The sequence below is a fragment of the Mustela putorius genome, unplaced genomic scaffold (assembly GCF_011764305.1).
Source record: "Mustela putorius furo isolate JIRA1106 unplaced genomic scaffold, ASM1176430v1.1 tig00001118_pilon_pilon_pilon, whole genome shotgun sequence".
NCBI lineage: Eukaryota > Metazoa > Chordata > Mammalia > Carnivora > Mustelidae > Mustela > Mustela putorius.
The window spans coordinates 581923-596182 of NW_025421577.1; the positions used below are offsets into that span (position 1 = coordinate 581923).

The 14260-nt window shown below is 44.4% G+C and overlaps 1 protein-coding gene across 7 annotated transcripts in view; it reads left to right on the plus strand.

Annotated features, from left to right (window-relative positions):
• The window catches only part of MTR (5-methyltetrahydrofolate-homocysteine methyltransferase), a 105044-nt gene that overhangs the window by 58531 nt on the left and 32253 nt on the right, over positions 1-14260 (plus strand). For all 7 annotated transcript variants that reach the window (XM_004774785.3, XM_045087353.1, XM_045087352.1 and 4 more), the window contains 7 exons: positions 846-1025; positions 2990-3106; positions 3394-3534; positions 9037-9126; positions 10396-10548; positions 12336-12443; positions 13574-13674. In XM_004774785.3, the coding sequence (XP_004774842.1) occupies positions 846-1025; positions 2990-3106; positions 3394-3534; positions 9037-9126; positions 10396-10548; positions 12336-12443; positions 13574-13674 (890 nt within the window). The remainder of the gene's footprint in view (positions 1-845; positions 1026-2989; positions 3107-3393; positions 3535-9036; positions 9127-10395; positions 10549-12335; positions 12444-13573; positions 13675-14260) is intronic.

The window sequence follows — 14260 nt, forward strand, 5'->3', positions numbered from 1 at the left end:
GGAAGCAAGCAAAATGGCAGAGGGGCTGGTTGGAGCCGGTGAGTGAGGAAGGCCTTACTGGGAAGAGCCATCTGGGCAGAAACATGAGTGATGTGTGCCATGCAGCCACGTCCTGGCGTGTCCCGAGCAGTGGCAGCAGTAAATGGAAAGGCTCTAAGGTAGGAGGGGCTTGGCAGGTTTCAGGAAAGTCAGAGGAGCATGGGGGAGAGTAGAGTAGAGGAGGGGCAAATAGGAGGAAATCAAACTGCAGATGTGGGCCCTGATTCCAAGGATGAGGGGGAGGGACTGGGAGTTTCAGTCTTTGCTGGAGTCAGTTCCTTGCCTTGCAGTGTCATTATTTTGAAGAGCAGTACTAATTTCCATTGATGGCTTGAGGTCCACGTTAATTAGTTTGTTTTGGGGAGGGCTGGGAAGAAGCTGGGGGCATATCCTGGAATCCTTGTGGGATATCAGAGCAGGAAGCTCAAGAAGCCTGTGGTAGTGTTGCCTGAGTGAGGTGTGACATACTGCGGGCAGATCAGGACAGGAAGGGTGCTCATTTATTAATTGTTCCTTAACATGTGTGTATTTTTTATGAAGCCTGTGTATTCATCTACCCATCTGTGTGTGTAAGGTGTGATTTTCGCACAAGCAGTGTAGCTGTTGTGCGGATGAAAACACGAAGTGACTTTAAACCGTCTCCTCTGAGATAATTTGATAAATGCTGAGAGGCTGCTTGGCGTTTGGATTTCTATGAAATCCAAGCATTGATAGTTAAGTGCCTTCGAAAAGTGAAATGTGCTTCTGTTTTCATAAATAACACTTCATTTTTCTATTTCAAATTACATCCTTTGCTCCTTCCCCAGGCGACAGAAACAGACACCAAAATCAGAGTGTGCATGCGGGCATACCACCTACTCGTGAAAAAACTGGGCTTTAATCCAAATGACATCATCTTTGACCCTAACATCCTCACCATTGGTACTGGGATGGAAGAGCACAACTTGTATGCTGTTAATTTTATCCACGCAACAAAAATCATTAAAGTAAGTGTGGATATTTTCTCTTTTCTACTCAGGACACCACTCAAATTTATCTCATGGCTCCAGTGAATAGTTTGAACTGACATACCTGTTTATTGCCTGGGAATGTTGACAGTTTACTCTTAGGTAGAAAATTGGTTTTCTGAAATTTAGGGCCCATTATTATTTTTCTTTGATGTGATGTTTTATGCTATGAAGTAGGACGTAGATACTGGAGAAAAAATATTAAAAATATAGGTATAATAAATAATTAGGAAACACATAATAGCTTTCTTGGGTCATGAAACAGAACATGCCTAGCGCCCCTGTGACTCTCCCTGTCAGATTACACCCTCAACTCTGAATTTTGTGTTGGAATCATCAGCCTGTTTTATGATAATGCTTTGTTTCTTTTCTTTATCATTTTATCGCTTACATACACTCTGGATTATCCATGGATTTTGTATTTGTAAATTCACCTATTTGCTAAAGTTTGTGACCCCCGAAATCAATACTCTTGGTGCTTTTGCAATCATTTGTGTACATACCCACAAGCAGACAGATGAAAATTCGAATGACCTAACCACCGTGTTCCCAGGAGAGGTCAACAGACTCCGCAGCTTGTTTTAGTTCTCAGTCTTTGAACGAGTGTCCAGTGAATGGCCTGTGTAGTGCCATGTTTTTCAGTTTTGACCTTTCCTTGGTAGTTTATTTTCTGTCTTAATGGCCCCCAAGTATAGTGCTCAAGTGCCTTCTGAGGTTCCTGATTGCAGGAAGGCCTGGACGAGCCTTACAGATAAAATGTTTGCGGTTATAAAAGCTTTGTTTAGACCTTAGTGGTTGAGAGCCAGTTGGCCATGAGCTTAGTACTAGTGAGTTAGTAGTATTTGTTAAACAAGATGTCTTTACACAGAAGAACACATAAAACAAGTTTCTGTATTGATGAGTAGATGAAAATTGTGTGACCAGGGGTTCACAGAAGCATAACTGTTTTTCCCCTGAGGAATGGTGGTTCTCAGTATTCGCAAGTTCATTGTTCACGGTGACTTTATACGATATAACTACCAAATACTGAGATGCGGCTGTATAAACAGTACGGCTTAGTTTGGCCAGTTTTGAGCTTCATATAAATTAGAGTCTCAAGATTCTCAGGCCTTTTTGGCTTACCCAAACTTACCTAAAAAATTTAGCTCTGTTGTAGCCTGAATTTTGTTAATTTTTATGAACATACAACATTTCATCATGTAACTCTTCCACAATTAACTGTTCTACTGTTGATAGACATTTGGTTTGTTTCCCATTCGGGACAGTATGAGCAATGCTGCCGAGATCATTCTGGTATGTGTAACTTGGGTGCACATGCCCAGGTTTCTTGATAGCATATACCCGGGACGTGGGATGGTCAGGTCACAGCAGTAGGTGTGGCAAGCTGTATCCCTAAAGCTTGAGCTGCTTTGTATCTTAGCTGACAGGAAGTTCCTTTTGTTCCCACGTGCGTGCTAATGCTGGACATTGTCGTGAGGTGTTCTGGGAACCTCAGTTTCATTCTTTCCTCTCAGAATTAGTCAAGTTTATGGTGAATTAGCGAGTTGGTTAATTTAGGCTACAGAGAAGCCTTTGACTGAATGACGGACTACTCTCTGTCTCTGCGTTGTTCTTTCTCTGTTATATATTCAGCAGATACTTTCTGGCACACTCCCTAGGTACCATGGCCTCATCAGGCCCATTGTAGAGATCAACAGAGATAAGACAGAATTTTTTATTTTCCCTCAGGGATATCAGAGTCTAGTAGGAAAAACTATCTGCAAGGCAGTGTTTTTGTGATGCGATAATATGGCAAGTTTTTGGTCTCTCTCTGGCTACAAGAAGCTCAGAATTATGTCAGACTGCATGTTTTTTACTTACCCCCTGATATATAAAGCTTGAGGGATGGGATTGTTGCTTTGGCAAAACAGGGAAGTCTTTTCACATTTTAAAATTTTTGCTAGGAAACCCTGCCTGGAGCCCGAGTAAGTGGAGGTCTTTCCAACTTGTCCTTCTCCTTCCGCGGCATGGAAGCCATCCGAGAGGCAATGCATGGGGTTTTCCTTTACCATGCAATCAAGGTACAGTAGAACACCTGTGTGCCCTTTGAAAGCAACTTTCACTTAAGGCAGGGAGGGGTTTGCTCACTTTGTCCTGCAAACTAAGTCTGGCCTGCTGCCAGTCTCTGTGGGTAACATCTTATTCATGCTTTGTATGTTGTTCTTCGTGGCTTTTCTGGGACAGCTGGAGAGCCGAGTAGCTGGGACAGAGACCATGGCCCAAAATATTTTCTACAGAAAATGTTTGCTGACCTCTGATGTAGCATATACCTGGAAATTCTCATTTTTTCCCTCTTTCTTGCCCTTAGTTTGGTATGGACATGGGGATAGTGAATGCTGGAAACCTGCCTGTGTATGATGATATCCACAAGGAGCTTCTCCAACTCTGTGAAGACCTCATCTGGAATAAAGACCCTGAGGCCACGGAGAAGCTCCTGCGCTATGCTCAGGTAGAGAGGAAAGTGTTCTGAAGAGTGCTTGACCTGCCTTTGAACTTCACCCCCGTAGTTACCCGAGCTCTGTTGTAGAGCAGGAGCAGGCATCCAGTTCTGTTGTCGGGTCCCTGAAGATTTCTGAAGAGAGCCCAGAGAAGGCATTTTAGTTAAGGGTGAGGGAGCAGAAGCAGAGGCATACGAGCCTGCCTCAGGATCCTAATGTCAATTTTTTTTAATGTATCTGAAATTGTAAAATTAATTTTGTCCCATACTGAAGTAACACATAGTAATTCTAGAAAATTTACAAAATATAGGTAAGTTAAAAAAGGAAATAAAAGTCACTCAGAATCCTGCCACCAAAAGTTAACCACTGTTGAGATTTTGTTATGACCTTCTAGTCATGGTTTTGGTTTATTTTCAGAATGATTGTGTCCTCACAGCTGTTTGTACCCATGCTTACATACACACTCATGCTCAGATACACATTTACAAAAACAGACCTCTATTCTAGATGCTTTTTGGTAACTCTGTACTGGAACATCTTTTCATTTCATGAGATATTTTTCTACCTCATAATTTAAAAGAATTGTTTTGCATTTCCTTGTGTGGCTGTGTTACTTCCTGGTACCCATTGCAGTGTGCTTGCATTTGTTTATGTCGGGATCTGGTCCATCCATGGCAGGGTTCTGTAGGTCAAGGCTTGGGGTCTATGCACATTTGATCTATAGAAACCAGAATATGATAGTTAATTCAAAAAATCGGTTTCTTGTCTCCCTCTTTACTGTGTGTCCGTAGTTACAGGTGCATCAAGCACCTGTCATGGGACTGCTTCCTGGAATTCTCTTTCAGGAGAGATGAAATTTATACCTGAAAAGAACTTCTAAATTTATTTCAGAAAGCGATGGCAAATGAAGACATTTGTCTTGCGAAGCACATGGGAAAAATGGTAGAGCACTTTCATGGATGTTGTCCCCTTTGTTAATGTTTTCCATGCTAAAATCTGAATATAACTGGCAGAGATGTTCACTTGTCCTCTTCCATCGCAGAGTGAGTGCTAGAGTGTTCTGGAAGAAGGCTAGGACAGTTTACGATTAACCACATCAATGATTTATCAGCTTTATGGGTGACCAGATCTAAATTTCTGAAATTGCCATAGGCTCAGCAAGGCTGATGGGGATCAGACCATGCGTGTGAGCACAGGACCCTCCTCCCAGTTCCTTAAAAACTTTCCTGACTTCTCTCATGGACCCAGGACAGAATGTCTCAGGCCTTGATTATTGCAGATATAATCACATTCTGCTTCTTGGCTCATTGCATAAGAGCTGTCTCTAGAATTTTTCCCCCTCTTTCCAGGGCTGTTTCTGCTCATGACAAAGTACTTAGCCCCTGAGTGTGGAACACTACCCCATTTTCTTCTTCGCCTGTCTTCCACCCAGTGGAATAATAACTCAGGCGGGGTTCTCTTGAAGGCCTGAAGGGCATCACAGCTTTTATAAACATGAAGTCTTACTAGAGAGTTCTTAACCCGCACAGCAGAGCATGGTTTCAGTTTTCTCTCCACTCCCTCACGTAGGAAAAAATTGGACTCCTTCATTGGAAGACTGTTCTCATTTAAGGTGTTGCTGACTTTGTATTTTATGTTAGTCATTCTCTTGGGTCTTTTCGCTGTTAGCATTTTTTTTTACAAGTTTTTGTTTTTGTCTTGCTGAGCTGTCAAAAGATTTTGCCCCCAGGATGGACACAGCCAAACTGAGGGAAATCTTAATAGTGATATCGAGAGCTTAATAATCCATCATATGGGAGGTTCCTCCCTCTTAATGTAACCACAAGGACTTACTACAAACCATTGACCCCTCCATCAGTAGGCTGTCCACATTCATAGTGACTTCTGTCACCATTTAGGGAATTAGTAACCCAAACAGGCATACTTCCGTAAGCCCCAGGAGGGGTCACCTCAGTAGCAGTTTCTCAGGATATTCCAAGGGCAAATGGAACATAAAAAGAAGTGAAATTAAGAGACAAATACGGGGTGAGGATTTTTTTTTTTCTTTGTAAGAGAATGATTATCTCTTTTTGTTAGTAAATGCTGAAGTCTGCACCCAAGTTTCCTGTGTGATCCATATTGAAAAAGTGGAGGCGCACCTGGCTCCGTCAGTCAAGTATCTGCCTTTAGCTCAGGTCATGATCCCACTGTGGTGGGATTGAGTCCTGCATCGGGCTCCCTGCTCCACGGGGAATCTGCTTCTCCCTCTCCCTCTGTTGCTTCCCTTGCTCTCTCTCAAATAAATAAAATCTTGAAAGGTAGAAAGAATCTTGTCTCTGATCTTACTAAACTCTCTAATCCCACTTTGGGGGAGTTAATGGCTTTATTAAAAAATAATTATTTTAAATTTGGCGCAGGCTGACCTGTGATAAGTAGATTATTTTTGGTAATAAAAAGTTCCAGGTGTTATGGTACTGTATAATTTCCATGGAGTTCCATGGAAATGGAACTTTTTTTCTTTTTCTCCTCATGGAGTTCCTTTATTAAGCATTACCCTAATAGAGGTCATGACCCTTTTGGCCTGGAAGGAAGGATCTCTGCTCCGAATACAGTGACTCCTGAATGACCTTGAGTTGTGAGACTATTCTTGATACTTCTGTGGGAGAAAAGTTATTGGATCCTTTTTGGCCTTCATCTTCCTCATGTTCTTCTTTGTCTTTCTCTCGAGTAGTTTACTCCCCTTGGTGCCTGTCCAGCTTTTCTGTGTGTCAGAAACAAAGCACAGAGCCCCACGGGGACTCTCTGACAAGGAATCTGGTCTCAAGCAGTCGTGACAGAGACAAGTACAGCCAGATGGACATGACTGTTGGTGGGTTTGCTCCGTAGCCTTGGGTCTGATGAGCACCCAGGGTCCCCACCCCCCACCCTGGGCAGAGTTTGCAGTTCAATCGTGGAGAGCCTTCTCGCAGATAACTAGTTGGAAAGCAGGGTACTCCTGAAATAGCAGCTTTCAAATGTGCCTTTTAAGTCTTGATTTTCTGAAGCACGCTCATCAGGTGGGGAAGTTTGCATTGGTAGCAGCCACCAACATTTGGGCGAAACCTTTGGTGGCCTTCCCCAGATCCCCAGTGACCACTGTTCGTCCTCACGTAGGTCCTGACCACTCCCCACCCCAGGGTGGGCTGGGGAGCTTCCCATGAACTCGCCAGATCCTTCCTCCAAGAGTGTTTGGAAGCCTGTCCAATGTTTTCATCCTCAGACCCCATCGGGCCCGCAGGAGCTACTGGGCGCGTGGGCTAATAGGGCACACGGCTCGTCGCACTTGTGGAGTCAGAGCATCATGAGCTTCGGAAGGGCTAGAAGGGCTTTTTTTCCTCCTCTCTTCTTGGTTTTCTTTTCGCAATGCCATGTGGCTCTGATTGGACTTTGTCCTTCTTTATGGCCAGATAGCATTACCTTGTATGTGTCGCTACTGCATTTCCTGAATCTGCTCGTCGCCCATGCATGTTCAGGTTGCTTCCTTTGCCCGGCTGTGGGCAGTAATGCCGCCACTCATTCTTCTAAGGTCACCAGCTTTAGTTTTGCTGGTAGGGGAGGAACCCTTGTGCCATCAGTCTTGCTGGTAGCACCCCAGCCCTGCGGTTCTGGAGGCTCTCCCCGGGTCCATCCTCCTTTCTGTTCTAACACATTGTCCATTACTTAATGTCCTTATGCTTGTCGTCTTCTTTCCTTCCTGTCACCACCGCTGTGGCCCAGGCCTTGATCACCAATTACTAAAATCTCCTCCCTTTTTGGGGTGCTCTTAAAAATACTGCTTTGTCATTCTGCAGCTTCAGAATTTTGCATTTGGTCCTGCACTCCATGCTCTGCCCCCCCAAATGCCTGGAAGGTTAAATCCAAATTCGATAGCATGGATTTCTGGTGCTCTGTGACTTGGCCTCCACTATCCTGCATCAACATGGCTCTAGAAAATCGTTTTGTTCAGCATTAAACCACTCAGCTAGTATTTCCTGAAGTCTTGTTCTGTGTTGTTTACTTCACCAAGCATAGAGGATTGAACCAGTAAGAGAGATGGGCCCCTCCAGGGTCTACAGTTGAGTGAGGTGTATGAAAATGCTAGAGGCAGTTGTAATCCAGTGTGGTTGGTACTGGGGTAGGGCGAGTGCACGATGCTGTGAGAAGACATAGGAGGGCCACTGAACACAAAGGTAGAGTTGGTTGGGGGCAGCCTTCCCAGGAGGGGTGCGGGTCAGGGGAGATGTGAAAGCTAGGTGGGACTTAGCCAGGCTGGGCTCTGATGTCGGAGTGCAGAGCTGGTGGTCCTGCCGGGCCAGGGGCATTTGCATCTAGCCAGGGACAGCATGGAAGGAGGTGCTGTATTAAACATGTGTCACGTGAATGAAGGTGGAAGCCCAGAGGTGAAAGGGGTGACAGTGTGGGGAATGGAAGTGTTCGTGGTGGCTGAGTTTGCTGGGTATAGCAGAAGATGAAGCAATCAGAGAAAGCCAGGTTGGGGCATCGCATGGCAGAGAGCAGCCTTGGAAAGGAGTCTATGGCCTGGAAAAGTTACCTATCCTAGGAGAAACAGGACCCTTCCAGTGACTCTTGTCACATGGGGGTCGAGTGATGAGATTTGCCCCTCTGGTTTCTAGTTTAGTTTATAGTACAGAAGATACACTGCCGTTGAGGAGTGGATGGGACTGAGAGCAGCTAGTGGCTTGGACCATGTAAACGTGGAAACAGGGCAGGGAGGAGTTTAGAGGAGATGTAGTCGGTTAGGACTCGGTGAGTGGCTGTACGAGAGGAATGACGGGGTATTAAAGAATGCTCTGTAGATTTTCAGTTGGGGCGAGTGATGCCACCAGTTGACGTGGAGAGAACAGATGAGGTCATGTGGTTCACTTGGTAGGCCGTGGTCATGGCACTTTCTGTCCCTTTGCTGAGTCCATCAACTTCTTCCACGTCTCTCCACCCTGGTTTGTGATGATGACTCGTGCTCAAGGTTCCGGGTCCAGTTTGGATCACGCAGTATAGTCTGTGGTGTCTGCTCATTCAGCCCCTGGCATGTGCCTTCTCTGGTGTATAGCCCCTCCACCTCCCCCAGGAAGTGCCAAGTACTTGAGGGCGTAGGCATGTCCTGCAACTCTTGGATGCCCACCCTCCCATGCCGTCTGACTCCGGCCACCAGCTCTCTGTGTGTATTTCTGGGTGATGATGCCGTGTGTGGTGGGCCCTCGAGGTCCTTCTCATGGAGGGAAGAGCTTCTCTTACTGCCCTTGAAATCCTTTGTTTGATGTTGTTAACTTATGGGAAAGAAGAACAGGGTCTTGCTGTGTCCTTCTACTACAAGGTCAAATCCTGAAATACCTCTCCTTGTCTCTGCTTCCCGCAAACATTTATTGAGACCTTAATTCATGCTGGATGCTCAGCTATGCGCTGGCCGTATAGGAGAAGAATGAGGCATAGGATTTTGCTGCTACATAGTTCAATGAGGGCCTGTTAATACCCATCTGTCTGTCCTAATTTCAACTCAGACACATGGCAAAGGAGGGAAGAAAGTTGTCCAGACTGATGAGTGGAGGAATGGCCCCATCGAAGAACGCCTGGAGTATGCCCTTGTGAAGGTGAGTTGTGGGAGCGCTGAGGGAGTGTGAAGTGACGGCTGGAGGTACCTCGTGCTTGCCTCGTGTGGTGGCTGGAGGGGGCAGTCCCTCGAGCAGCCCCAAGGCACCGTGGGCCAAGTCTGGAGATATTTTTGGTTGTCACAGTAAGGGGTGGGAGGTGTTCCTGGCATCCAGTGGCTGGGGATGCTGTGGCATCCCATAGCGTATGGGAGAGGCCCCACATGACAGTTGTTCAGCTCACAATGTCCTTAGTGCCGAAGTTGAGAAACGCTCTCCTGGACCAAGTTGCTGTCTTTTGATCAACAGGCAAGTCCTGGCTCTTCTGCTGATAATTGGGATTTTTTTTTTTAAGATTTTATTTATTTGTCAGAGTGAGAGAGCAAGCACAAGTGGGGGAGGGGAAGAAGGAGAGGGAGAAGCACACTTCCCACTGAGCAGGGAGCCGGACACGGAGCTCGATCCCAGGAACCTGAGATCATGACCTGAGCCACAGGTGCTTCACTGACTTAGCCACCCAGGCACCCTGATAATTGGGATTTTAGACAACATAATCTCTTAGCTTCAGTGTCCTTATTTGTGGTCTGGAAAATTTCAGACTTCTCTTTTTTTGGCTCTCAAATTTAACTTTTAACTTCTTGAAACTTTTGAGATTCACATATTTGAAGTTGTGCAATGTCAGCCACATCCAGGGGTCCTTGAACTGGGGACACGGGGGATTAGGGCTTGATCACTAAAGGCTGGAGAAGTCCGCAGAGGCTTCATGGGTTTGAACTTCATGTCAGAGTCCTGGCCATTGTCATCCTCCCACCCGCCCCCACCCCCACTGCCGCCTTGGAGCTTCATAGTGACAAAACGTGCTGATGTCACCGGAGATCTTTAATAACGTATACTCTGCTAAACCACTAAGATGCAAAAAGTGTATTTTATGATGAATTTGAACTTTACTTACTGGTATTCCTTCTCTCTCAGATAACTCATTTTTACTGAGTACTTAACGTTGTATCGTTCCCCTGGCTAAGCATTTTACATAGGGCATTTCATTTAATCCTCAAAATAACCACCTGAGGCAGGAAATATGTGACATTTTAATTTAGGAAACTGAGGCTTGATTAATTGCTTAGATTACTGATAGGAACCAGGATTTGAACCCATGCAGTCTGATTCCAAAACCTGTACTCTTAAACATTTCCATGATTCATTCTTGATTGGCTATTTGGATGTAAGCCGATTTTTAATGTGATTTTTTTTCTAACTTTTTTTTTTTAATAGGGTATCGAAAAACACATTATTGAAGACACTGAGGAAGCCAGATTAAACCAGGAAAAATATCCCCGGCCTCTGAATATAATCGAAGGGCCTCTGATGAATGGCATGAAAGTTGTTGGTGACCTTTTTGGAGCTGGAAAAATGTTTCTACCTCAGGTTGGCAAAAGATGGGGAAGGGGAGGGGTAGTTTTTACAACCTAAAAAAGAAGACTTTGTCTTTTAATAGTAAGTTCGGGTGTATTTCTCAAGTTTTGATTTTGATAAGAGCTCGTGGACATTTGAGATCAGGTCATTCTTTCTCTAAATGTGTCAGGAGGAGTGTCTGGAAGGTCCGTCTTGAGGGTGAGTGCTGGCTCTAGGTCATCTAGAAACTGTTAGCATTCTGATCTGCATGATAGATCTGTGTCCCATCTCCTAAGTCCCAACACCCAGCTGCTCTTCCCTCAAGTTACAGTAAAACCCAAGATGTGTGTGAAGTTCATAGCATTCACTTTTGATTCACCAGCTAGTATCATCTTTAAGGATACGTATTTTGAACAAATCATCACCATTTGAAATAGTGATATACATTACGTCTTATCTTTCGAGAAAGCCAGAACTCTCATTTTGATTTATAGGAGCAACTGGCCATATCGGTGAACAAGCTTCTCTTGAGTCGTCAGGGTTAGGACTGTGAGGCAAACACAAAACGTGAAGGCCCTAGTTTGGTTTCTGTTTGTTTTAATTACTCATTCTATACTTAGTTAATTGCCTGTTTCCTTCATAACATTCACCCCCTTTTTAAAACAGCTTTATTGTTTTATAATAAGCATATGACAAAGTTCACATATGTAGAGGATACAGCTTGATGAGTTTTAACATGCATGCACCAGTGAAATCCTCCCCACACTCGAGATAGGAACGTTTCGTTGTCACGCCCTCGTAATTTCCTCCAGCCCATGGCAATTCCTCAGTCTTAGTTCTTGATGGTGTTGACTTATTTTTCACTTGGTGTTTTTGAGTTAACATCAGGCATAGAGACAGTTTGCAAATGTGGTTTGAAAAATGTCTTGAATCCCTCCCCCAACCTCTACCCCTCACCTGAGCATTTTTACTGGAGCCTCGTGTAGTTAGCAGCCCTTGGAAGTTGACATGGATGTAATGCTGTTAGAGAAGGACTTCATTTGGACTTCACCGGTTTTCCCACTACTGTTTTCTTTGTATTCCAAGATCCCATGATGCTTTTTTATCCTGCCTTCCTCAGTACAGTACAGTTATTATGGACACTGTCCCTGAGATTGAGTTTGTCTGATGTTTGCTCATTTTTTGGCAAGAATAAAAGTGATCCTGTGCCCTTCTCCATGGATCATATCAGGAGTTCCAGAATGTTGCTGTGTCTCATTACTGGTTATATGAACTCTGCTCATTTGGTTAACAGTGTCTGCTAGGTTTCCTGTGCTCTGAATTTACTTGTAGAGAGAAACTTGGAGACTGTGCAAATATCCTGTTTCCCATCATACTTCCACCTGTGAATTTTAGCATACATTGATGAATTTTGTAAAAGGCCCTATTCTTGCTTAAGCAGGAACCTTAATTATAAGTGGATTATAATACTAGGGATCGAGAAGAGAAGGCTGAAAAAGGACTCATGGTAGACAAGAATACCTAGAACTTGGAGAAGTGATAGACAGCCTTCAAGGCTGAGAAAAAATAAGTAAGAAAGACAGAAAGACAAAATTAAGAAGACAGAAATCACAGTGTGCAGTTCCTAGTCTTATTTTCCTTCTGCTATACCCTGTTCATTGTCTTTCTCCACAAGGAACTTGTTCCTTATCTCATCTGCTGTCAAAAGTGGACTTCAGTGGTCAAAACTTGCATTCTTGATTGATGCTGAAATTCACAAGCGGGCATTAACAACCATTCAGGGTCAGGTAAAGATGCCTGACTCCATGTGTTTTTCCTAGGTTATAAAGTCAGCTCGAGTCATGAAGAAGGCTGTTGGCCACCTTATTCCCTTCATGGAAAAAGAAAGAGAAGAAAATAAAATGCATGCTGGCACAGAAGAAGAAGAGGCAAGTCATTTTGTCCAGGCTGCTGGGCCCTGTGAGAAATTGATCTCAGAGACTTAGGGGGTGAGATAGGGACCACGGTCTTGGCTATGCTTGTCATTGAAGGTGAAATCGAGCAATGATCTGTTTGACCAAGAATCAGAATATCCTGGGATTTTCCTTTGAGTGTGGCTTTATGAGTTTTTAATATGAACATAGTTTTTCAGACAGAGCCCATGATTTCAAATCAAGTTCGTTCATTCCTCTCCTCACCATTTACAGAACTCCTGCTATGTGCTGGGCACTGTGCTCCATACTATAGCTACAGAGCCAGGCCCCTACCCTTGAGGTAATTGAGTGATATTTGGCTTTGGAAAACCTCTTCCCTGATTTGTCTCTGCATACTGGTAATGTCCTTGGCACTGCCTCTGGATCCAACTTAATTCCTGTTGGCTGTACCACCAAAGTAAATCATTAAGCTTTGACCTTGTTTAGCTGCCTGTGAGGCTCAGCCAGCTTTGGCCTGTAGGATTCTGAATTCTCATATTGATGTGAGCTTGTGAATGGCTCCAACATGGAATCCCACTTGCCTTGTGTGCTTTTTCTTTTCTTTTTTTTTCTTTTGAAAAAAATGATTATTCTTTCATTCATTTATTTATTTAAGGGAAGGGATGCCCACAGTGCATAGCACAATGGTATTGAAAAAATAAACTATTATAAAATGCCCCTGCCCTGGGCTGTTGAGATGGTGGTTTGGGTTCTGATGGGACCTGTGTACTCACCAGCTTCTCCCTCTGTTCCCTCCGTCTCCCCTTACTGCTCACCTAAATACTTGTCAGACAGCGTTTTTGCAGTTAAGGATTATGTTCTTCAGCTATAGGACTGTTTTGTAGTTGACATAACCTGTTCCTTGAGGTGATGGAAGCCCCGGTTGACGCTCCCTGGGCTAACCAGCGAGGCAGGCCTCCTTCAAACAGCTAGGGCCAGTAGCTTTCTACTGACAGAGCACATGACCTAGGTTCTAGGTCTGTTTTTGAGGTTGTCTCGCTTGTACGACAGGGCTTTTCGTGCCAACACCTGTCTGGCTGCAGGAAATTAGGGGATCTGCTATAAGGTGAGCGTGGCAATGCTCAGCTGTGTGGCTTTCTCCCTAGGACCCTTATCAGGGCACCATCGTGTTGGCTACCGTGAAAGGCGATGTGCATGACATAGGCAAGAACATAGTCGGTGTGGTCCTTGGCTGCAATAACTTCAGGTGAGTTAACACTGACCTCTTTCAAACCCCTTTCATATTTAAAAATAAAAGCATTAACAGGCTGATTCTTTGTTGGTCAGAAAGGGTAGGGTATGGCCGTGGATATTGTAGGTGATTTTTAATTTCTGTTTCCTGTTTTTTACATTTTCTGTGTTGAACCACCTTTTCAGATGAAAGAAGGTAGTAATTAATCTGTGATCTGTGTGGTAAGTACAAAAAGGACAGTAAAAGCTATTCCAGCAGGGTCAGAACAACCAAGAGCTTCTTGAGGATTGACCTTGGGCTAAGACTCTAATGAACATCGGGCTCCTGCCCATAGCCAGTGGCATGGAGCATATTCTGTTTTTCTTCTCAATAAACTGCCATGTTTTAGAGCCGAGATCCTACAAGACTTCGGCTCGGTGGGGTTTATAAGAAGGCTTTGACTGTACAATTCTCTCTTCCCTCTGCTTAGAGCAGGACCATGCATCCCTCTTGGAAATGATGAAGCTAGATTTTGAAATGTTGTATAGAAGAAAAGCCTCTGGGTGATATATCTCATTGTAGTGAATAGTCAGCCCTCAGTTACTTCTGTGTGAGAGCTGAT